Source organism: Pristiophorus japonicus, chromosome 26, assembly GCF_044704955.1.
Source record: "Pristiophorus japonicus isolate sPriJap1 chromosome 26, sPriJap1.hap1, whole genome shotgun sequence".
Lineage (NCBI taxonomy): Eukaryota > Metazoa > Chordata > Chondrichthyes > Pristiophoridae > Pristiophorus > Pristiophorus japonicus.
The window spans coordinates 8,451,722-8,475,343 of NC_092002.1; the positions used below are offsets into that span (position 1 = coordinate 8,451,722).

The 23,622-nt window shown below is 46.6% G+C and overlaps 1 protein-coding gene across 1 annotated transcript in view; it reads right to left on the bottom strand.

The window, feature by feature from the left end:
- Positions 1–696: 696 nt before the first annotated feature.
- LOC139239162 (striatin-3-like) overlaps positions 697–23,622 on the bottom strand; it is a 52,282-nt gene continuing 29,356 nt past the window's right edge. The window contains exons 8-18 of the mRNA XM_070867763.1: positions 22,464–22,568; positions 20,847–20,968; positions 18,551–18,726; positions 16,810–16,857; positions 15,709–15,830; positions 13,948–14,115; positions 13,085–13,225; positions 11,608–11,706; positions 9,841–9,927; positions 6,716–6,922; positions 697–4,409 (exon numbers count right to left, since the gene is read on the bottom strand). Of these exons, the coding sequence (XP_070723864.1) occupies positions 6,753–6,922; positions 9,841–9,927; positions 11,608–11,706; positions 13,085–13,225; positions 13,948–14,115; positions 15,709–15,830; positions 16,810–16,857; positions 18,551–18,726; positions 20,847–20,968; positions 22,464–22,568 (1,238 nt within the window). The 3' untranslated portion in view covers positions 697–4,409; positions 6,716–6,752. The remainder of the gene's footprint in view (positions 4,410–6,715; positions 6,923–9,840; positions 9,928–11,607; positions 11,707–13,084; positions 13,226–13,947; positions 14,116–15,708; positions 15,831–16,809; positions 16,858–18,550; positions 18,727–20,846; positions 20,969–22,463; positions 22,569–23,622) is intronic.

Genomic DNA, 23,622 nt, shown 5'->3' on the forward strand with positions numbered 1-23,622 from the left:
CATTGGATATATTCAAAAGGGAGTTAGATGTGGCCCTTATGGCTAAAGGGATCAAGGGGTATGAAGAAAAAACAGGAAAGGGTACTGAGGTGAATGATAAGCCATGATCTTATTGAATGGTGGTGTAGGTTGAAGGGCCGAATGGCCTACTCCTGCACCTATTTTCTATGTTTCTTCCGTGTGGTAATTTTTCCATGATGCGAAATATCTGTGACAGGATGCCTCTTGGTGCTACTGCCCCTCCTGTGTATTTACATTCAGTACTGTATTCACTTTTAAAACATTATTGGTTATAGTTTCATTTAGAAAACACCGACTTTTTACTGACTAGTAAATGGATTACCATTCGGTCATTGGAACGCATGGCGCTGAATTCACTGGTGCTCCTGGGAACACAGCTTACTGAAGCGTTGGTCTCCTGATAAATAATCTACACGTGATTAATAAGATGTGAAGACAGGAGGGGTTGCCATTGTTTACCCAGTGCAGTTCAAAGAAAAATATATTTCTTCCCTTTTTCCTCCTCTTCGGAGGGCGATGCTCATGTTGAGGTATGAGTTCCACTGCCCAGCACTTCACCCGCGGGTAAGCCTGGAGAGCGAGTGTTGGCAGGCTATTTTACTGCGGAAGAGCATTAGAATGAAGATCTATTCTGACCTTGCCCAAGCCCCTCTCTCTTTTCCCCCCCCCCCCCAAGTTCCAGCAAGGGTCACTGGATAGTGGATCAGGAACAGCAAATCACACTGATCTTTCTCTTCCCTTTGCCCCAGGGGGCACACAGGCCCGTGGTGGTGCCTCAGCCGAGATCCACTAACACAGCGTGAACCTGGGATCTGCCTAGTCCCACAGCGGAGTGGACGCGTGACTTCAACTCAGAGAGAAGGTGGCCAATTGGGAGCAGAGACGATTGTTTGTTGGGCGGGAGAGAGGGCGAGAGATATTAACACTGCTTGATTTCCTCCCACCCAATGGAAACTAACTTTGAGCTCCTTCACTAGGGAATCAGCAGGCGATGGTTGGGAATGGCAGGGGGAGGCAGATGAATCCATTTGATGGAATAAATCAGGTGCGATTCCTGGATGGAGTGCACGAGAGCCCGAAGAGGTATTTTTTTTCCTCTTGCGCTTGGAAGTTCTTGTGTGGTTCAGTGTCATATCAGATATTGAATCCACCAAGTTAGCCAGCAAGGCACTTGTCCCAGTTTTAATTAGAAATACTTGCCAGTTGAACTTAAACCAGCCTATTTAGCAAGGGACAACAGTGGCAGAATGACTACTCCAAGGTGGCTGCCAAGATATACCGACAGAATGCCCACTGCGTTTCCTCGGCAGTACACGGGAATGCTCAGAGATAGCTTTGGATTTGTGTCATGCTGGTACTTATAACATCATTGGCCTACCCAATGTCCCACTACAGATCAGGATGGGCACAATGGCATTGTGAGCTGAACTCCCAAGGGCCATCACCGCATTAGCTCCCTTGCTCCCGCAACCTGCACCCTGCAGATTTCTCCCTGGACACAAAGCAAAAATCCTGTAGATGCTGGAATCGGAAATAAAAAACAGAAAATGCTGGACTTCTCAGCGGGTCACGCAGAATCTATGGAGAGAGAAAAACAGAGTTAACATTTCAGGTTTGTGACCCTTGGTCAGAACTGGAAAAAGTTCGGAGTTCTGACGAAGGGTCAGACCTGAATCGTTAACTCTGGGTCAGGCAGCATCTGTGGAGAGAGAAACACTGAGATTTCCAGCATTTTCTGTTTTTATCTCTCTGTATACGGTTCCCTTCGATAACTATTTCAGTAGTCCTACCAGCACGATTACTGCAGAAATGAAGAGAATTTCTGCGGCATGGTCCCAATCTCCCACTGTAATTTTGGCAAGACCCCTGGGGAAACTATATTTACACCAGTATTCTGGGAGGGAGGGGGCTCCGCTGATCGCCGCGTGAGATTTGGGAGAACCCCAGTGAAAATTCCAGGTGTTTAGGATTTGTAAAAGCTACTCCCCGGATACGGTTGTGGAACACTCTGGTATCCTGCGCGCCTGCTGTAAATTTTAACTCGAGAAATATTCAGCATTTCTGCCGATGCGAGGGGAAAGGGAAGGGCTTTTGTCTTTCTGCAAAGGTGCAGGCAGTGCTCCCAGGCTCCAGAGCGACATTTCTTTACTATCCAATTTTCACCCTGCTTTTTGAGAGAGGAAGTCAACTCTCACCAGAGCGCAAGTTCCAGAAGCACCTCAGGCAAGCAGCTGCTATGTGTCTGCAGGCCTTGGCAGCGAGTGACAGCAAGCTATTCGACCGGGGGTGGGGGGGGGGGGGGGGGGCGGGATATCCAATGTCCAGCAGCGGTCAGTGGGTAAGAGAAGTTCCGGCTGATACGCCTGCTGCCTGAACTTGGGGCCAATAGTAGCGGCTAACTCGGCACAGACTGATCGATCAAACCTGGGACCTTCCATATGGCTCAGAAATGGAGACACGATCTTGAGCTAGTCAGGTTACTGTAGACATACATGAACTGCAGACAGCATGAACTGTGCTCGCGTCTGCTACATGATAGAAGCAATCTTCCCCAGAATTTTTATGCGAGTGCGCGACCCCTTCAAAATATCGCGAATGCGCATTTTTTCCTATTTAAAAGCCAGTGAGCCGACTGCGTGGGAACTGCAACGTGCTGCACAGCTTAAGGGGAACATTAGAAGGTATATTTTATAATTCTGGTTCAGTTACTGGGATGACACATTGAGAATTTGAACATGCAGGTCAGCCTATCCCGTAGGATTTTGCAAACCTTAAGTTTAAAGATGGCATAACCGGCACTCAAATTCCTGATTATACATTCCCAAGTACAAATTGATAAACTCACCTCATCTTTTCATGCTTTCTACTGCAAATTGCTCATTCCAGGAAGATGCCCCCCCCCTCTCTCGGCGACAATCAGTTAGTCAATCCCCTAAGAAATACTTTGCAGAAACAAAACTCCCACACTGGTTACCATTGCTGTGGTATCAGCATAATTTCCGTAACGGCAGAAGCATGAAACATTCCTACTGCGAGAACTGTTGAGAGAAATACCCACCCAGTAAAGTTCTTCCTAATTTTGGGGAGGGGGGGGGGCCATGGTCCATTTAGCGGGTTGCGTGGCCCATTCAAAAATTTCACCGCATGTGCGAAATCTCCCATTTGAGAAGCTGATCTCGGGCTACGCGGGGCCCCCAGACAGCTGCGCGGCCGTACAGCTTAGCGGGAATGTCGATACCCAGTAGTGGCCACCCCGCTGGCTCAGAAGTAAAGCATTCCTCCCTGGGGCGTATGGCGCAGGAAGGTGCTAGGTTCGAGCGGCGGTCTGTGCTGAGTTACCCGATTGCAACATGTCTAACCCACTGCTGAGCAGCAAATCAGCAAGCCAATATATATATATATTTATAAAAAAGTCAGAGGAAGTCATGGTCGAACTGTATAGCGCCCGTGTCAAGATCACACCAAGGGAAGACATTCAAGCATTGGAGATAATGCAGAGAGGAGCAAGGAGGGTGATCCCGAGTATCAAGGATGGATTGGGAAAGTGCAGGTTTGAAAGGAAGCCCCAGAGAGGCGATCTTATGGAGATCGCGAACAGTATGGAAAGAAAAAATCAGGAAAACTACTTTAAATTAAATTGTTCAGAGTAGGACAAGCGAGAGCGTTAGTTTGCAAAAATCTACCCCATTGTGTTAATAGAGTACATTCAACACCGTCGGGCTACTGATCCTCAGGTTATGAGGGGAGGGGCAGCCACAAGCCACCTCTATACGTTACTACATTCGCACTCTTTTGTGCCTAAGTTGGGGAATCTTGGCCCATAGAATTTCCCCTCATGATACTCCACAATGCAGTATTATTGGGGCAGGAGGGAAAAAGAAGGGAGTTATGAACCCATGTCCCCGTTACATTTGCTTGCTGCTGGATTCAGCTACGACAATGCTATACTGGTACCAGATGGATAACCGGTCGGGGAAAGGAATATATAATCACACACCGCGGTAGCAGGCTGTATTAAAAAAGTAGTCCGACCATTAAAAAATAATTTATACCAGCGCAAGCCCGCTCTTGCACCTCTCCACCTCTGCGAATTCTTTTACTTATTTCACACAGCCCACGATCGCACGCCCATACAAAATTTACCCAATGATTTCAAAACATCGTGTAGAAATGTTCGGTGAACACAAGCCCCTGAAAAGATTTAAACGCCAACCCTGAGCTTTGCCAAGAAAGGTTTGGGGAGGGTGGGGGGCAGGCACAACCCAGGATTGAAAACCCAGGACCGTGAACTTCAAGGCTGGAGGGCAAATCATCTTCATTCACTGATCCAAAGGCAACCGTTCTAGGAGGAATGTGGGATCAACCCTTATAGACGAGCAGATACCAGTCTGTGAAAGGGAGAGAGAAAGGAATGAAATATAAATTAAAGGGACAAGATTAACCAGACGATACATACATCTTACTTCAAATACAAATTGGGCCAAAAATTGCTGTCGGAGGCTTCCCGCGAGCGGAGGCCTCCGAACGAATTAAAAAAAAAATTAAACACAAGTACTTGGTGGTCTCCCGAGGCCTAAATGCGCAGGTACCAGTGCAGAAGCCCACGCATTCCAGGAACGCAAACGCACCCTGGGATCACGTGGGCCTGGACCACCAATCACAATGTAGTCTTCTCATTCATAGTAATGGGAGCTCCCAATAGATCAAGGAGAATACTCCTAAAGTCAATTAAAACACAAACATAAATTTAAAAAAAAAACACATGACCTTTAAAAAAAATAGAAATTGCATTAAATTAAAATGTTTGAGAAAATGTATTTTTCTGAATTTTAAAAAGAATGTTTCAATTAGTGTTAAAAATAAACTTGCCTTCTTAGACAAGGTTAATATAAAACTAAAGTACTAATATTTATTTTTCTATTTATTAAAACTCCTTCGCCTGCTTTTACCAGGCGTAAGAGTTTGAAGGACCTCCGCTGGGCAAGAGTTGGGTAAATAGCCCAAATCTCCGCCCGCCAAGATCCTTCTCCCGGGGATGCGTGCGATCTGTTAAACGACTTTTTGACAGATCGCAAGTGTCGGATGGAGGCGCTTGCGCTTCGCACGTCCTAACCCGGAACTTGCGAGTCCTCTTCGGGCACGTGCGCGCATCGTATACACCGAGAGGCGCTGCAATTTCAGGGCCATTGTATTTTTTTTTTTTTAGGTACAGACGGACAAAAACACACTCGTATTTGCTTTCAACCACCAGGTGGCAGAAGTGAGCTTTGCAAACAACTCGAGTACTGGATTTAAAAAAAAAATCTACAAATGGTGTGTGTTTTTCTTTTAAAATTCCTCCGCTTCTTATGGCATGTCAGTTGGGAGGCAACTTTCCTTTTAAGCTGCGTGGCGCTCTGCAACTCCTGTGCAGCGGCTCTTAAATAGGCAAAACCGTGCATGGGCGAAATTTTTAAATGGGCCGTGCACCCTGCCCTTCCCAAAGTATTAAAGGGAACTTTGCTGGGAGACGGCCCCTACGGTGCTGTAGCTCTCCGTTATCTTGTCCAAAATGACCGTTCTACAACCTGGAAGGCGAGTTTCAATGGGCTGATTATCACAGCCAATCCTAATCTTGCCCTCACCCAACAACTACACATATGCACTTTGCATCTGTAAAGAAAGACTTGGATTTATATAGCGCCTTTCACGACCACCGGACCTCTCAAAGCGCTTTACAGCCAAAGAAGTACTTTTGGAGTGTAGTCACTGTTGTAATGCGGGAAACGCGGCAGCCAATTTGTGCACAGCAAGCTCCCACAAACAGCAATGTGATAATGACCCAGATAATCTATTTTTAGTGATGTCGATTGAGGGATAAATATTGGCCCCAGGACACCGGGGATAACTCCCCTGCTCTTCTTACGTTAAAGGTGCTATATAAATACAAGTTGTTCCGGTTGGATTCTTGCAAATGAAAGATGCCAAGGACATGGTCAGCCCTCTGGTAGCTTGCTCAAGGGTCATTCGTCATGTGAGAGTCCAGTCAGCATCGGCAGGCTATTCGACTGAGCGGCATCGCAGCCAACCCCACCCAATCCTGTCCTTGCCCAACAACCATGTGTATTCAGCTTACAATAAAGGTCACTAGGTAGTGATGAAGAGCAGGAACTTTAGCAGAGATCTGCTCTCTTTGAATGGGCTGAGTTTAGGGCAGGCCCGTAACTCCCATCATCCGTGTTCAAATTCTGCCCTCCTGAGCATCGCTGATTATAATCGCTCCACCATCGGTGGCCTTGCCTTCAGCTGCCTGGGCCCTAAGCTCTGCCTAAACCTCCCCGCCTCTATTTAAGACGCTCCTTAAAACCTACTGCTTTGACCAAGCTTTTGGACATCTGTTGTAATTTCTTCTTATGTGGCTCGGTGTCAATTTTTTTTGTCTTATAAACACTCCTGTGAAGTGCCTTGGGACATTTTACTATGCTAAAGGCGCTGTATAAACACAACAGGTTGTTCATGGTTTCATGGATTAGTTAAACTGTATTTGGTTCAATTACCAAACTGTACAGTCTGACCAAGCTTTCTACCACTTGATCATAGAGTGCTTTGTATCACTGGGCCCATTTTACCACTCCCCGCCACCCCCTTCCCCTCAAAGAGTGGGTTAACCAGAACATTGCAAAGTGCTTCTCCATTACAGCAGACTGTTGCTCACCTGCTCAGAGGAATGAGACCGGGGAGGTTATGTTGTGTCATACAAAGACTTTGGCGAGGGCGTCTGCTCCTGCACTGGCGATGTAGGCTTTGCTCGGGTGGAAGGTGACGTCGTGGATTGCCTCGTCGTACTTCTTCCGGTGCGCGGTGATTTCCTGAACGCAGGTCTTGTTGTCCAGGTTCCAGAGTCGTATCGAGCAGTCGTGACCTGTTGAATTAGGAATTTAAACTCTGCTCAATTCACATGGCAACCAAAAATAGAAAACATGCATTTATTTATATAGCGCCCCGCACCTCCCTAAAAATATCCCACAGTGCTTCACAGCCAATGAAGTGCAGTCACGATTATGTAGGCAATTACAGCAGTTAATCTTCACTTACAAGGTCCCGCAAACAGCAATAAGATAAATGACCGGTTCATCTGTTTTCCCAGTGGTGTTGGTTAAGAACATAAATAGGAGCAGGAGTCCATTCGGCCCCTCGAGCCTGCTTCAAAAATCATTGGTGATCTACCTCGCTTCCAATTGCACACCCTATCCTCATATCCCTCAGATCCCAAAAATCTATGCATTTTTTTAACATGGTCGTTGGACAGGGATTAGGGGAAGAACATAATAAATAATAGCACGAGTACGCTTCGAGCTCGCTCCGCCATTTAATAAGATCATGGCTGATCATAGAAATTTACAGAAGACCATTCGGCCCATTGTGTCCGTGCCAGCTGACAAAGAGCTATCCAGCCTAATCCCACGTTCCAGCTCTTGGTCCGTAGCCCTGTAGGTTACGGCGCTTCAAGCGCACATCCAGGTACTTTTTAAAAATGTGGTGAGGATTTCTGCCTCTACCACCCTTTCAGGCAGCGAGTTCCAGACCCCCACCACCCTCTGGGTGAAAACATTTCTCCTCAACTCCTCTCTAATCCTTCCACCAATTACTTTAAATCTATGCCCACTGGTTGTTGACCCCTCTGCTAAGGGAAATAAGTCCTTGCTATCGACTCTATCTAGGCCCCTCATAATTTTACACACCTCAATAAGGTCTCCTCTCAGTCTGCTCTGTTTCAAAGAAAACAACCCAAGCCTATCCAATCTGTCCTCATAGCTAAAATTTTCCAATCCAGGCAATGTCCTCAGTACCCTCTCTATTGGAATGACATCTTTCCTGTAATATGGTGAGCAGAACTACACAGTACTCTAGCTGTGGCCTAACTAGTGTACATTGTGGGCCACCCCGACCTGTGTGAGAACACCACCTCAGGTCGGGGCTATAAATAGAGCTGGAGTTCCGGGCCCTGGAACATCGTGGGCGGAAGTGCAGCAACTGAGTGTTGGGGCCCGGGATAGCCGGGGGCCCAGAGGCAGCACAGGTCACAGCCCGCACTGCGATGTGCGCGCGTATTAGGTCCGTGCAGCAGAGCAGGTCTCCAGTCGACCGTGCCACTGATAAAGACCTAGCTCTGTCAAGCCCATGTGGTGGCTGGTGTGCAACGGTCACCACGTGTTAAAAAACATCCACACTCAGGCATCTTCCACTCTCTCAACTGGAGTTCAGGACTGGAACATCGGGTTCTTCATTGAAGCATCTGTGAACTCGTGTGGCAGCAAGTCATCCTCGTTCGAGGGAGCGCCTATGATGAAGAACTAGTGTTTTATACAGTTCAAGCATAACCTCCCTGCTCTTGAATTCCATGCTTCTAATGAAGGCAAGTGCCCGATATGTCTCCTTAACCACCATATCTACCGGTCCTGCTACCTGATCGTTTACCTCAACTCCACCTTCCAGCACTATCACCATATCCCTCGATTCCCTTCGAAGGAGCCCGATTTATCCCCCCTCTAATCCAGGGGGATGAGTCCCACTGCTGCAGCTGTAGCCGAGGTTAGCCAACTCAACACAGATTGGGGACAGAGCCTGGGATCTTTCTGGGCTCACCACTGAGGAAGCTGCGAGCTGCAGACACTCTCTTCCCCCTCGGGGAAGACCGCTGGTCCCCGTTTGATGCTTCCTCTCCCTTTGCTGAGATGGAATCGGCAGAGATTCGGAGAAGCGTCACCATTCTGCTGCATCTATGTGCCGTGCCAGCGACGATTTTCTTACTTTGATTTCCAACATGAACAAGTGGCTGCCACCTGTGAATCTCCAACTCGTGGAGAGAGAGAGAGAGAGAGAATAGTAGACCTCTGGAACAAGCTGCCGTTTCGTGTGGTGGATGCAGACTCTCTGAATTCCTTCAAGCGAAAGCTGGGTGTGTGTCTGGCTGAGGCGGAGATCATTTCTTACAGAAGGTAGGCACTGCAGGGAATTTACTTTCAGGCCGGAGTGATCTCCCAGACTAGTTTTGATCGCTTAGATAGGTCGGAGAGGAATTTCCCAGATTTCTCCCCACCACCCTGCCCCCGCAAATTGGACTGTTTTTTTTTGCCTCTCCCAGGAGATCACATAGTTTGGGGTGGGGTGGAGTGTATATGCTGTGATACACAAGGTATCACAATTGTGTGGGACGCTCGATGGGCCAGAGGGTCTTCTCCTGTCCGTCATTGTTCGTATGTTCGTAGTGGTAGATGTGGCTGTCTGACAGGGAGCTTTACAATGGGAAAATCCTACCAAAATCCCACCTGTAGAGGCATAACAGGATGGTGGTGCCCAAATAAAGAGCGCGCGCGATGCACACAGCTGACATCATGAATTCTCTGTAGCCAGCTGCCTTTAGGTACCCGATATCACTCTCTCCCTCCCATCCCAAGCCTCCATCGGTGTACCTCCCTGCTTAATGTGGCAGCGAAAGACTCAAACCAGTGTCAGTCTCCACTCCTGTGTCACTATCCTCAAACTTCAGCACACCAAAAAACAAATGATCTGGTCATTGGTCTCATTGCTGTTCATGGGACCTTGCTGTGTATTTGTGCTGCCTGGTGTGTTTCCTTGCATTACAACAGTGAACACACTTCCAAAAGAAAAGTACTTTATTGATGGTAAAACTCTTCGGGATATCCTGAAAGACTATTATAAATTAAAGTTGTTTTTTTCTTTAAGGCGGCAGAAGACAACACAACCTACCACCATTGCCTGATTTTAGTTTCAGATTTTTTTTTTTTTAAATCAGCAACTGCTTTGAGTGGTACTTACTTCCTGACATCAGGAAAACTCCATTGGGATCTACAGCAAGAGAGGTGACTGCGTCCAAGTGAGCGACCATCGAATGGATCATTTTCCCTAAAAAGATTAAAGAACATCACAGGAAAGGAACAGGAACATATCACACAACAACAAATGTTTATATAGCACCTTGAACATACTGAACCGTCCCGAGACGCTTCACGGGATTTAAAAAATCTGACACTGAGCCGCATAAGGAGAAATTAGGGCAGGTGACCAAAAGTTTGGTCAAAGAGGTAGATTTTAAGGAGCGTCTTGAAGGAGGATAGAGAGGCTGAAAGGTTTAGGCAGAAAATTCCAGAGCTTGGGGCCTAGGCAACAGAAGACTCGGCCACCAATTATGAGCGATTATAATCAGGGATGTTCAAGAAGGCAGAATTAGAGGATCGCAGACATCTCAGGGGGTTGTGGGGCTGGAGGAGGTTACAGAGATAGGGATGGTCGAGGCCACGGAGGGATTTGAAAACAAGGATGAGAATTTTGAAATCGGGGTGTTGCTTAACCGGGAGCCAATGTAGGTCAGCGAGCACAGGGGGAGCACAGCGGGACTCGGTGCAAATTAGGACACGGGCAGCCGAGTTTTGGCTCACCTCCAGGTTACGTAGGGTAGAATGTGGGAGGCCAGCCAGGAGTGCGTTGGAATAGTTAAGTCTGGAGGTAACAAAGGCATGGATGAGCCCATCCAGCTGATTATGTTCGCGTGCTGAACCTGCTCATGTTTCTCACCCTCTTCCCAAAATTACACCCCTTTACCTCCGTGACAACTTACATTAATCAGATTTTTTCTGTTTCCTTCCCTAACTCTCGAGGGCATCGACCTATCGTTGAATGGCTGTCTGGTTTCACAAGCACCACCTGGCACCTCTCCCAATGCTTAAAAATTGCTCAAAGTATTTGTCATGTATCTAGACATGTTACTGCCTGTACTATTACATATGATGTGCCACCAGAGGGCACTACTATGGGAAACTTGTACACCAGCTGTATGGTCACTAAGGTGTGCCACCAGAGGGCACTGCAGTGGGAGACTTGTAGGTTACCTGTACAGGTGTGCCAGGCCTAGTATAAAAGGCAGGCCAACAGGTGTGATCCTCATTTTGGAGTTCTATTAAATGGACTAAGGTCACTACAGTTCAAGTACAATACGTTGCCTCGTGGAGTCATTATCAGAGCATCTAAAGACATAACAGTATTCATGAAGCTCAGGAAGTAATCCCGGCAAAATGCAAGCAGCACAGTTTCCATCAAAGTCACACTAGGGCAAGTGTTGGGTATCTACAAGGAGAGTTTACACTTCAATCCCAGATACTCAAACTCTCGAGTCATTCCAGAGACAGTTCGATGGTGTGAGGAAGGAAGGGGGGGGGGGGGGGGGGGGGGGGGGGCGGCGAAGCTGTAGATTTCCACTGAAGGATGAACCAAAACTTCCATCTTCATGTTTTTTTATTGTATGGTGAAGGTGGATATCATTCCCCTGTTAAGTTTGGCCCTTTACTGGACCATTTGTAGTAAATAAAAGGGTTATACAGCCCACGCTCAAGTATATGGTAAACACTGTCGATTACACCAACTCTCGCAGCCACGTGCTGTTAAATCACGTCCCACTCTGAACACCTTCCCATCTCAATCCCCCTCTCTGATCACAGGCTACAGCTACACTGTTCAGGTCAGTTTCACAAGCCTCCAGTCTCAGTTGCCACGTCTGTAACCCTTTGCCGGAAACCGACAGACACGTACCTGTCTTGTTGTCAAAGAACCGAATACACCTGTCGTCATGTGCGGTGATGCTGACTGGCAGCTTGGGGTGACTGACAACCCGGTTAATCTGATTAGCAGCTAAAAGAGAGAGCGAGAAAACGCAATGAATTCAACCACATTTTCAAAGCCAATTTTTTACTAAATTATAGCAGAGGCAGTAATAAAACCTGATTTTGCAATTCAAAGTTTAATATAGTTTGGGGATTTGTACACTGGGAGGATGGCACAGTCGTGATACGCAACGACACTCTCTCATCTTTCTTCACTGTAAAGTGGCAGAATGGTGGGATCTGTACCAACGACTGGGAGCGGCCGCACAGTAATCTGAAACGGCGAGAGATCATGGAGTGATGCGATTGGGGCCCAGAAGAGGCGCGAGTTCCGGGCCCAGAAGAGGCGTGAGCCCAGGGGGGCAGCACGGGCCAGCCCACGCCGCGATATGTCGGCACACTCGGTCCGTGCAGCAGAGCTGGTCTCCAGTCGTCTTGGTTAACCCTTGCCACTGGACCAAGACCTAGCTCTGTCAAGCCCGTGTGGTGGCTGGTGTGCAACAGTCACCCCAAGTACAGGCATCTTCCACCCCTCCAAGATGTAGTTCGGGACCTGGAATATTAGGTCCTTCATTGAAACACCTGTGAACTCATCCCTTTTCGGCTTGGAAGCAAGTCATCCTCGCTTCGAGGGACTGCCTATGACGATGAGTAATCTGAAAGGGGAGTCAAGGGTTATGGGGAACAGGGGAGCTGAGGCCAAGATCAGATCAGCCATGATCGTATTGAATGGCGGAGCAGGCTTGAGGGGCCGAATAGCCGAAGCCTGCTCCTATTTCTTGCGTTCTTATGAAAGGTCCTGCGCAGCCCACTCACCGGCTTTTACATTGTAAATACCGCGCGTGCACAGATATTTAAAGGGGCCTCGTGTTCAAAGAAACCGGCTGATCACACAGATCAAAGCGCAGCTTACAGGGAACACTGATCGGCACCCACAATTCTCCACAAGGCTGGGGAATATCCACTTGCTTTCCTCTAATGAAATCACAGTAGCGTGTGACTCCAAGGGGTACAATCTCAGGCGAGCATTTTGTTTTTGTTAAGTGGGGGGGTGGTTAATTTACAAAGCTTGTGTGTACTTTTGGTGGAGGTGGGGGGGGGGGGGGGGTGAGCTGGTGTGGGAGAAATTATATTTCAATATACACTTAAAAAGAGACAGGAGGTCAAGAGAAGATGCCCCTCCACCCCAGTCCGCCATTATACAGCTTTATCCCGCAGCTGATGTAACGCCCAATCCACCTGTTTCACAAACATTCCTGCAAAATGGAGGCGGAACGCTATAAATTTAAAGAAACAGACACACACAAAATTAGCAAATATCTGCAAGTAAGAGATGAAGCTCTATGGGTAAGATAGGACTTTCTTACAGGATCATCCCCCTCCTTCAGCCTCCCCCGTCAGCTTACCATTGTCCGAGGTTTTAGAATCCAGGGTGATCACTGGCTGCAAGGTCTGCAGATCGTAGATGACGACGTCCCCGCTTGTGAAGGAAGCGACAGCATGAGTAGGATCACACACAAAGGCAACAGAGGTCGGAGTTCCATTTTCTGGAGAAGAGAATAAAGTTGTAAATTTAGAATACAACTAAAGTTGACTCCAGACACAGAGAGTAAACAGTTCGTTACATCTGTTAATGTACAGCACTCCCATTTTGCAGGCTTGAGCGCATGATGACAGATTATTATACACTTTCATAACTGGACAGTATATTCTGTTTAACATGATCTAAATTGCAGCTCCACTGATGAGCGACTTTGGATACTCCCTGGTCTTAAAAAGGCCTGCCAACATTCTTTATTTATTTAATGCTCACAAAATTGAAGAAGAATGGATTCTTTGGTAAGGTACCGAAGATCCACCAAGGAACTGTCTTCCCAGTAAAGTGTGGGAGCAGAGGGGAGGGGAAAAGACTGGAAAAGTCGGGGAAAAGACTGGAAAAGTCTGGCAAAATTAAGCATCGTCTTGATATTTTCTTATTTCCTCCCTGCTTGCTTTAGATCTTCCAATGCACGGCATGTTGTGCTGGCCCAGATTTTAACAGGGGGAGGGTATGGTGAACGCGAACCTCGAAGCAGGCGGCACACCCGGGGAGTCCGGGATGTCGCTTGCCCTCCCCCCACACCCCCCGACCCGCAAGTATTTGCCGCCCAGGTCTCTTCGCTTCCAGCAGAAAATGGCTCCTTGCTTCCACCCCACCTACAAAAGCTAGCCTCACTACCCCTCTTCCAATAATGGCGCTTGCCTGCAATGCCTTTTTATTACAACTCACCCTTATCTCTGTTGTATGTACAAACGCAGGCTGGATTTGCTGTTGCATCCCACAACTTAACAGTTCCATCTGCTGAACATGAAATCAGGCGGTTCTTCGCGATACTAAATGCAAGCCCCCAAACCGTATCTGTGTGACCATTTAGTGTTCTGGACAGAATACTGTCATCTGTGTAAAAAAAAACCACATTCATACCATTGAATTATTTAATATGTGACTGAAAGAGCAGAGTCTAACCACAAAATAGCTCATGAATCACAGCTTGACCACATACCATGCGTCTCAGAGGCAGAGAGTACAAAAGCCAGTATAGATGCTAAACCCATATATATAAAAAAAAAAACACTTGTTTGGCCCCAACTAAAGTATTGTGTCCAATTCTGGGCAGCGCACTTTAGGAAGGACCTGAAGGCTTTGGAGAGGGTACTGAAGAGATTTACTAGAATGGTTTCAGGGACGAGGGATTACAGTTACGTGGAAAGATTGGAGAAGCTACGGCGGTTGTCCTTGGAGCAGAGAAGGCCAAGAGGAGGTGATTAAAATCATGAAGGGTTTAGATAGAGTAAACAAAGGGAAAGTGCTTCCAATGGCTGAAGGGCCGATAAACAGAGGGCAAAGATTTAAGGTGATTGGCAAATGAATCAGAGGCAACATGAGGAAAAACTTATTTGCGCAACGAGTGGTTAGGTCTTGGAATTCAGTCCCATAAAGGTCGTGGGTAATGGTCGTGGAAACACATTCAGTAGTAGCTTTCAAAAGGGAATTGGACAAATAGAGGAATCTGAGGATTGCTCTTTGAAAGAGCCAGAGCAAACACGACGGCTTCCTTCTGTGCTGTACTGTTGCGTTGTATGATTGGTGTGCTCCCCACTTTCCTGAAATTGACCTAAGTGACTGTAAGCAGGAGAGCAGAATAAATAGTTGACCTCTCATCATGATCTGGTTTGGTCAGGACAATAAGTGGCAGCTTTAGCTGCAAGAAGAAGTTAAGAGGTAGTCAAACGCATTGTTTTTGAGACAACAATCTTAAGAGTCAGGAAAAATAAAACCGATTTGAAGCACAGTCTTGGCCGTGCGAGGGCTTAGATCCAGAGAACAAAATGTCAGCACATTCGGGAGGGAAGGGTAAAGAGGAGAAAACGGAAAATAAATAAATACAATGTCGAGATTCCTACATAAGTAATAAGAATTAGGAACAGGAGTAGGCCATCTCGCCCCTCGAGCCTGCTCCGCCATTCAACAAGATCATGGCTGATCTGGCCGTGGACTCAGCTCCTTACCCGCCCGCTCCCCGTAACCCTTAATTCCCTTATTGGTTAAAAATCTATCCATCTGTGATTTGAATACATTCAATGAGCTAGCCTCAACTGCTTCCTTAGGCAGAGAATTCCACAGATTCACAACCCTCTGGGAGAAGAAATTCCTTCTCAACTTGCTTTTAAATTGGCTCCCCCGTATTTTGAGGCTGTGCCCCCTAGTTCTAGTCTCTCCGACCAGTGGAAACAACCTCTCTGCCTCTATCTTGTCTATCCCTTTCATTATTTTAAATGTTTCTATAAGATCACCCCTCTATGATCCGTCGATGATTCAAGCACCACTCCGGTTTATGGCCAATACTGCTGAAATGAATTACTACCTGCCGTCCATCATTGCACAGAACCGGGATCCCTGATGATCTTGCCTTCCCGTCACATTAACAAAACCATCTGCAGGCCCGACAGTATACTATTTTCTCATAGGTCAGCTCTATTTAGCACATACCGTAAGTGTCGTATGGATCAGTGTTCAAACTTGGAATAGTCCAGCAGCAAATGGTGCCGTCAAGCCCTCCACTGAAGCACTGGTCTCCTTTAGAACTAACAGCTAGCGACAACACCGGGTCTCTGCAACAGCAGGAGAGGAATAGATTAACAAAAAAAAAGCCACCTACAATACAAAATGATTTGACGTTCCAAGTATTACCAGAATTACTGGGATATTAGCAATGCACTGCAGGAACTTTCCCCCTGTCCTGAAGGAGCTGACCCATGCTGGGGCAGTTATAGAAAGACTTGCATTTATATAGCACCTTTCACAACCACCGCATCTCTCAAAGCACTTTATATCCAATGAAATATTTTTGAAGTGCACTCACTGTTGTAATGTGGGAAACACAGCAGCCAAATTGTGCACAACAAGCTCCCACAAACAGCAATGTGATAATGACCCAGATAATCTGGTTTTTTTTGTTATGTTGATTGAGGGAGAAATGTTGGTCAGCACACAGGGGAATAACTCCCCTGCTCTTCTGCGAAATAGTGCCCTGGGATCTTTCACGTTCACCCGAGAGAACAGTCATGGCCTCGGTTTAACGTCTCATCCAACAGTGCAGCACTCCCTCAGCACTGCACTGGGAGTGTCAGCCTAGATTTAGGTGCTCAAGTCCCTGGAGTGGGACTTGAACCCACAAGCTTCTGACTCAGAGGTGAGTGCGCTTCCCACTGAGCCACAGCTGACACCTACAGGAGCACTAGCAGCCCTCGAATACAGGAAGTCTACTTCAACATCTAGCACTAGAGTGGCCAACTGTTGCACCATTTCAGCTGTCCTGGTGAGATCAACTTAGCGGAGAATGTGGATCAGATCTGGGACCAACTCCACACACAAGAGTAACCCCATGACAGTGAACGCATGCTCCTGATGAATTAAAGCTTTTTGTTTGCACTAAAAATGTTGAATTATTCAATAATTTGAAATAATGTAAATAACACAGCGAAGCGGGAATTTAGTAATTAAACAATCTACATTCGGAAAATTTGAATTAATAGCAGATTATTTGCATCTCCTGCAAGATTGATGGAATAATACTCCGATTATACTCACACATGTCCCCTGAATGTATAAATTGGCTCCACATCCAACGCAGTACTCCTAGAACAAACAAAATTAAACACTTATAGTGGACAACTTTTTTTTTTCCTCCAGCAATATTCTACCCGAATTGTTTTATTTAAAAACTAAATTTTCTTGGATGCAACATTGCTAGCTTTGTATGCTATGCGAGAGCTTGTTTCCGGTCTCCAACAATCAGCCTAAACCCGAAGTAAACCAGGTCTCTATGGCAGTCAGCCAGGAAGACCCATTTTGGCCCATCGTGTCCGCGCCAGCCGACAAAGAGCCGCACGGCACTCGGTCAGCAGCCCTGAAGGTTACATATAAATCTATGAACCATGAATAATGGCGGAAAGGTAAAGAGCATCCAGCCCAACCAGTCCGCCCCACACAACTGCGACACCCCTTACACTGAAACATTCTATACACCACCCCAAACTGCGGATGCAACGAGGGGCATCAGACCCTGGTGTCGGTAACTGGTGATACTAGCACGGGTCTCACATAATACACAAGCAGCTTCAAAGAGAGATAGTAAATGAACAAATAAAAAGATAGCGAGCTCGAGGCTCATTTGGCCCATCTTGCTAGACAAGCACATAATCATAAAAACGTGCAGCACAGAGGAAGTCACAGAGGGAGTCCATTCTGCTCGTCGCACCGACGCCCACTCAAGAGCAGTTGTGTTTAGTTCCACACCCCGTTTTTTGTCCATAACCCTGCAAGTTCCTTATCCTCAAGTACTTATCCAACTCCCTTTTAGAATTATTTGTGGAATCGGCTTCCAGCACCTTTTCAGGTAGAGTGTTCCAGCTCCTGGCAACTGAGTGAAAAAAATTCTCCTCATCTCCCCTCCAGATCTTTTGCCAGTGATTTTGAATCGATGACCTCAAATTCTTGACCCACTCGCCAGAGGAATAGCTTTTCTCCAGCTACTCGAACAAAACCTACCATCATCTTGAAAACCTCTAAACTTTCTTTGTTCCATGGAGAACATTTCTAACTGTTCTAATCTCTCCTAAGAGCTGAAGTCCCTCATCCCTGATGACAACAACGACAACAGCTTATTATTTACATAGAATCTTTAACATAGTGAAATATCCCAAGACGCCTCACAGGAGTATTACGAGATGAAAAATTGACGCCGAGCTGCATAAGTAGAAATTAACGCAGGAGACCAAATGCCTGGTCAAAGTTTTAAGGAGCGTCTCAAAGGAGGAAAGAAAGCTAGAGCGGTGAAGAGGTTTAGGCAGGGAGTTCCAGAGCTTGGGGCCCAGGCAGCTGAAGGCACAGTCACCAATGGTTGAACGATTATAATCAGGAATGCTCAAGAGAGCAGAATTAGAGGAGCGCAGACATCTCGGGTGTGCTCCAGGAGATTAGAGAGAGGGAGGGATTTGTAAACAGGATGAGAATTTTGAAATTGAGGCGTTGCTTAACCGGGAGCCAATGTTATCTGCTCATTTCAAATAGGACCATTGTAGTGAGAGAGACTTTCATCCCATCTGGGTGGATTTGAAGCTAGGTCCCAAAGGTTCAAGGCCAGTGTGTAACCCACTGCAAGAATCAGTCCCTCAAAAAGGCCACCCCAACAGGGCTATAGACAGATTAGCAACATCACAATGTAGCTCATCGCCAAAGCTTTAGGCTGCTTAGCTCTCTGTCCTAATCAAAGACAAATATTACTCTAAATAAAATCTCTAACAAAAAGAAAAATGGGAAGATACATTACTTTTTGGCAGGAACTGTTTTTTGCAGGTTCCACAGCTTCAGAGTGCGATCCTCTGAGGCAGTCACGAGCACAGGCTCCACGGGGTGAAACGCCAGGGCACGGATCCCATCAAAATGACTCCGCAGTGTATACTTGGGATTCCAGGTCTTCCTGAAGGCATCCTTACTATCAGAAATCTGCAACAAAGTAAGACAAAGTTGTGGATAGATTTGTACTAAAGCCCCCTCTATCAGTCACAGCACTTCTAACTGATGTAGAGCATGCTCAGTGGGCTATGAGGAGCCTAGGAGACAGCTTGTACAGCAGATAACATTTAGCTTACATAGCAATCCGGCATTTGATTCCAGAGGTTGCAAATGTTTTAGAAAATACAAGTCATGCTCTGGGGTAGCATTTGGGACATTGCGATTGCGCTCATTGCCCCTAGACTGGGGGAGATGGGAGCGAAAAAGCCACAGTTGACCACGATCCAATGAGCACGGCTCGACGGTGTGAGGACATGGTCATGGTTCAGCCCTCCATAGTTGAACAGTCTGCTGACACTCGTTGCCTGGGCTCGCCCTTACAGAATAGCCATTTGGTTCAGGAGGGCTGACGGAGCCTGTGGAACTGTACATCAGATACAGCCATCACCTTCATAAAATCATAGAATGAATACAGCACGGAGGGCCATTCGGCCCATCGAGCCTGTGCCGGCTCTCTGCTAATCCCACTCCCCCCCCCCCCCCCCGAGCCCTGCAATTTGTTTTCCTTAAGATATTTATCTAACTCCCTTTTGAAAGCCGCGATTGAGTCTGCCTCCACCACCCTCTCAGGCAGTGCATTCCAGATCCTAACCACTTGCTGCGTAAAAAAATTTTTTTCTTACATCGCCTTTGGTTCATTAGCCAATCGCCTTAAATCTGTGTCCTCTGGCTCTCGACCGCTTCTGCCAATGGGAACAGTTTCTCTCTGTTCAGACTCCTCATGATTTTGAACACCTCGATCAAATCTCCTCTCAATCTTCTCTGCTCTAAGGAGAACAACCCCAGCTTCTCCAGTCTATCCACATAACTGAAGTCCCTCATCCCTGGAATAATTCCAGTCAATTTCCTATGCACCCTTTCCAAGGCCTTCACATCCTTCCTAAAGTGCAGTGCCCTGAATTGGACATAATACTCCAGTTAAGGCCGAACCAGTATTTTACACAGGTTCATCATAATTTCCACACTTTTGTGCTCTATACCTCTATTTATGAAGCCCAGGATCCCATAAGCTTTTTTAAAAAAATAAACTCTTTTCTCAACCTGCCTTGCCACCTTCAACAAGTTGTGCACATATACCCCAAGGTCGCTGTTCATGCACCACCTTTAGGATTGTATCCTTTAGTTTATATTTCCTCTCCTCATTCTTTCTACCAATATGTATCACTTCACACCTTTCTGCGTTAAATTTCATCTGCCACGTGTCCGCCCATTCCACCAGCCTGTCTGTCCTCTTGAAGTCAATCACTCTCCTCTTCACTGTTCACTATACTTCCAAGTGTTGTGTCATCTGCAAATTTTGAAATTGTGCCCTGTACACCCATGTCCAAGACATTAATATATATCAAGAAAAGCAGTGGTCCCAGTACCGACCCCTGGGGAACACCCCTGTATACCTTCCTCCAGTCCGAAAAACAACCGTTCACCCCTACTCTGTTTCCTGTCACCTAGCCAATTTCATATCCATGCTGCCAATGTCCCTTTTATTCCATGGGCTTCGACTTTTCTGGTGAGCCTATTATGTCAAATGCCTTTTGGTAATCCATGTACACCATGTCAACCACATTGCCGTCATCAACCTTCTGTTACCTCAACAACAAACTCAGGAGAGGAGGGAATTAAAATGGTAATTTAAAAAAGTGTTTTGCCTTCTGGTGCAATGCAGTAATGCTTCATTGTTCGAGAGGTCTACAAGATGTAAGCTTGAACATAAAAGGTCTAGAAATGAGATTTTGTTCAATAACGCTTCTGTGAAGCACCTTGGGACATTTTACTACGTTAAAATGCAATTGACCCAGAAATTTGTCTCGGGTGGGAGCGCAAAACGCGCGGTATCGGATCATCCCGCACATTAAATGCAGCGCCCAATATTCAGTTCTACAATGGAATGGAATAGGAGGCGCTGTGTTAACGGGCAGCCCATCCGATACCGCCCGTTTGACGCCACCGCCCAAGACGAATTTCTCGGCGATAAATCTTCCATTAAGTAGAAATTCAGGCGCAACAGGTCTTGCCAAATTAGGTTAAAACTTTAGTTTTTGAATAGTGCTTACATCATTGTCGTTGGTGACAGTCAGATCGGCCAGCTCACCAAGGCTCATTTCTCCATCTCCAATGTTATCCGCTCCTAGTATAAATGGCTTGTTAGCGTGTGGGGGAAACGCAAGAGGAACGGCTGCAATGGAAACACAGCAGAACTTTTAAAAAAAGGGTTCTGTCACAAGTACTCCACAAAGCGGTTAACTCGGACACAGAGTTATCACTACTCTCCCCACCCTAACAATGTGCAGGTCAAGTCTCAAAGAGGAACAAGCAACCGAATCTGACTGCATGAGGTTGTTTGAAACAACATTGTTGGAGATAGCCAGCACCTTTTTTTTTTAAAAAATTCATTCCTGGGGCGTGGGCATCGCTGGCAAGGGCTGCATTTATTGCCCATCCCTCGAGGAGGTGATAGTGAGCCGCCTTCTTGAAACGCTGCAGTCTGTGAGGTGAAGGTAGACAGGAGGTAGTTACAGAACTTTGACCCAGCAACGATGAAGGAACGGCTGACATATTTCCAAGTCAGGATGGTGTGTGACTTGGAGGGGAACTTGCAGGTGGTGGTGTTCCCATGCGCCTGTTGCCCTTGTCCTGCGAGTTGGTAGCAAACTTTACAGTGATGATGCCAAAAATGTGATCTCAGCTGAGAGACAATTCAGCTCCACCGATTATCTGGAGACGCATTAATATAAACATGGCACAAGCCACTCTTAGCCCCAGTAATCAGCCTCACTTGATCACGTTTTCAGAAACGAATTAGCAATCCAACGGAGATCTTCTGACTCAGCCCAGCGTCGGCTGTGGCTCGGTGGGTAGCACACTCACCTCAGGAAGGTTGTGGGTTCAAGTCCCACCTCAGAGACTTGAGCACAGAAATCTAGGCTGACACGCCCAGTGCAGTGCTGAGGGAGTGCTGCAATGTTGGAGGTGCTGTCTTTCGGATGAGACGTTAAACCGAGGCCCCACCTGCTCTCTCGGGTGGATGTAAAAGATCCCATGGCATGATTTCGAAGAAGAACAGAGTTATCCCTGGTGTCCTGGCCAATATTTATCGCTCAAACAACATAACAAAAACAGATTATCCGGTCATTATCACATTGCTCTTTGTGGGAGCTTGCCGTGTGCAAATTGGCTGCCATGTTTCTCATATTACAACAGTGACTACACTCCAAAAGTACTTAATTAGCTGTAAAGCACTTTGAAACGTCCGGTGGTCGTGAAAGGCGCTATAGAAATGCAAGTCTTTCATATTGAACAGGGGACTGTCTGCCTAGATAGTTCACTACACTGGGCAGAGTATGTACTGGCAGAGCTTTACTGCCTGTTAAAGGAGTACTGATTAAATAACAACAGATCCTTCAGCGAGTGTCAGTATGCAACATGTGTATGGAGGATTCCTCGCCATGACTCGAGAAGCTGGGAAAAATATAAACGATTTCGTCCAGACAGAAAAAACCTTCAACCACAAAGTTTGCTTTTTTTAAAAAAAACATGGGAGTGATTACAAGAATTTCATCTCAAGATCTGGCTAAGTCACAAACTGCTGTGACACCATCTGATGTACTTCAGTCACTTCCGCCGATTCTATAATGCATTTTCTTTTTATATACATGAAAGAATGCTGGTACCTTCGCTTGGCTTCGGTTGACCAATCATTCCAGATGGGATGGAAGGCAAGCCATCGATGTCTGTAAAATCAGTCAGCACATCCTGAAGTTTAGAGCGGTGATTTCCTGTGAATGCAATCATGGATAAAACATTACGCAAATCAGCAGAAAGGGTTTCACATGTTATTTTAGAAGGCGAGAGAATCAAGTCAAACTTTAAGTGTCAGCTGTGGCTCAGTGGGTAGCACTCTCGCCTCTGGGTCAGAAGCTTGTGGGTTCAAGCCCCACTTCAGGAACTTGTGCACATAAATCTAGGCTGACACTCCCAGTGCAGTGCTGAGGGAGTGCTGCACTTTTGGGAGGTGCCGTCTTTCAATAGGACGTTAAACCGTGGCCCCGTCTGCTCTCTCAGGTGGACGTGAAAGATCCCACGGCCACTATTTTGAAGAAGAGCAGGGGAGTTATCCCCGGTGCCCTGGGACCAATATTTATCCCTCAACCAACATCACTTAAACAGATAATCTGGTCATTATCACATTGCTGTTTGTGGGAGCTTGCAGTGTGCAAGTTGGCTGCCGCGTTTCCTACATTACAATCAGTGACTACACTCCAAATGTACTTCATTGGCTGTAAAGTGTTTTGAGATGTCTGGTGGTCGTGAAAGGCGCTATATAAATGCAAGTCTGTCTTTCTGCCAGAGTGGCTGAGATCAACTAATTCAGGACAGGCATTGGGTTTGAACCTCTGACCTAGTTTGTGTGGTTTATCTCCACACTGATCAGCGAATTTACTGACTGAGCTATTGATGGAGCCAAATGATCCATTTTTAAAGAAGGGGTCAGAGGGTCTAGTAAGGAGGAGGAACTGAGGGAAATCTTTATTAGTCGGGAAATTGTGTTGGGGAAATTGATGGGATTGAAGGCCGATAAATCCCCAGGGCCTGATGGACTGCATCCCAGAGTACTCAAGGAGGTGGCCTTGGAAATAGCGGATGCATTGAGTCATTTTTCAACATTCCATTGACTCTGGATCAGTTCCTATCGAGTGGAGGGTAGCCAATGTAACCCCACTTTTTAAAAAAGGAGGGGGAGAGAAAACAGGGAATTATAAACCGGTCAGCCTGACCTCAGTCGTGGGTAAAATGATGGAATCAATTATTAAGGATGTCATAGCAGCGCAT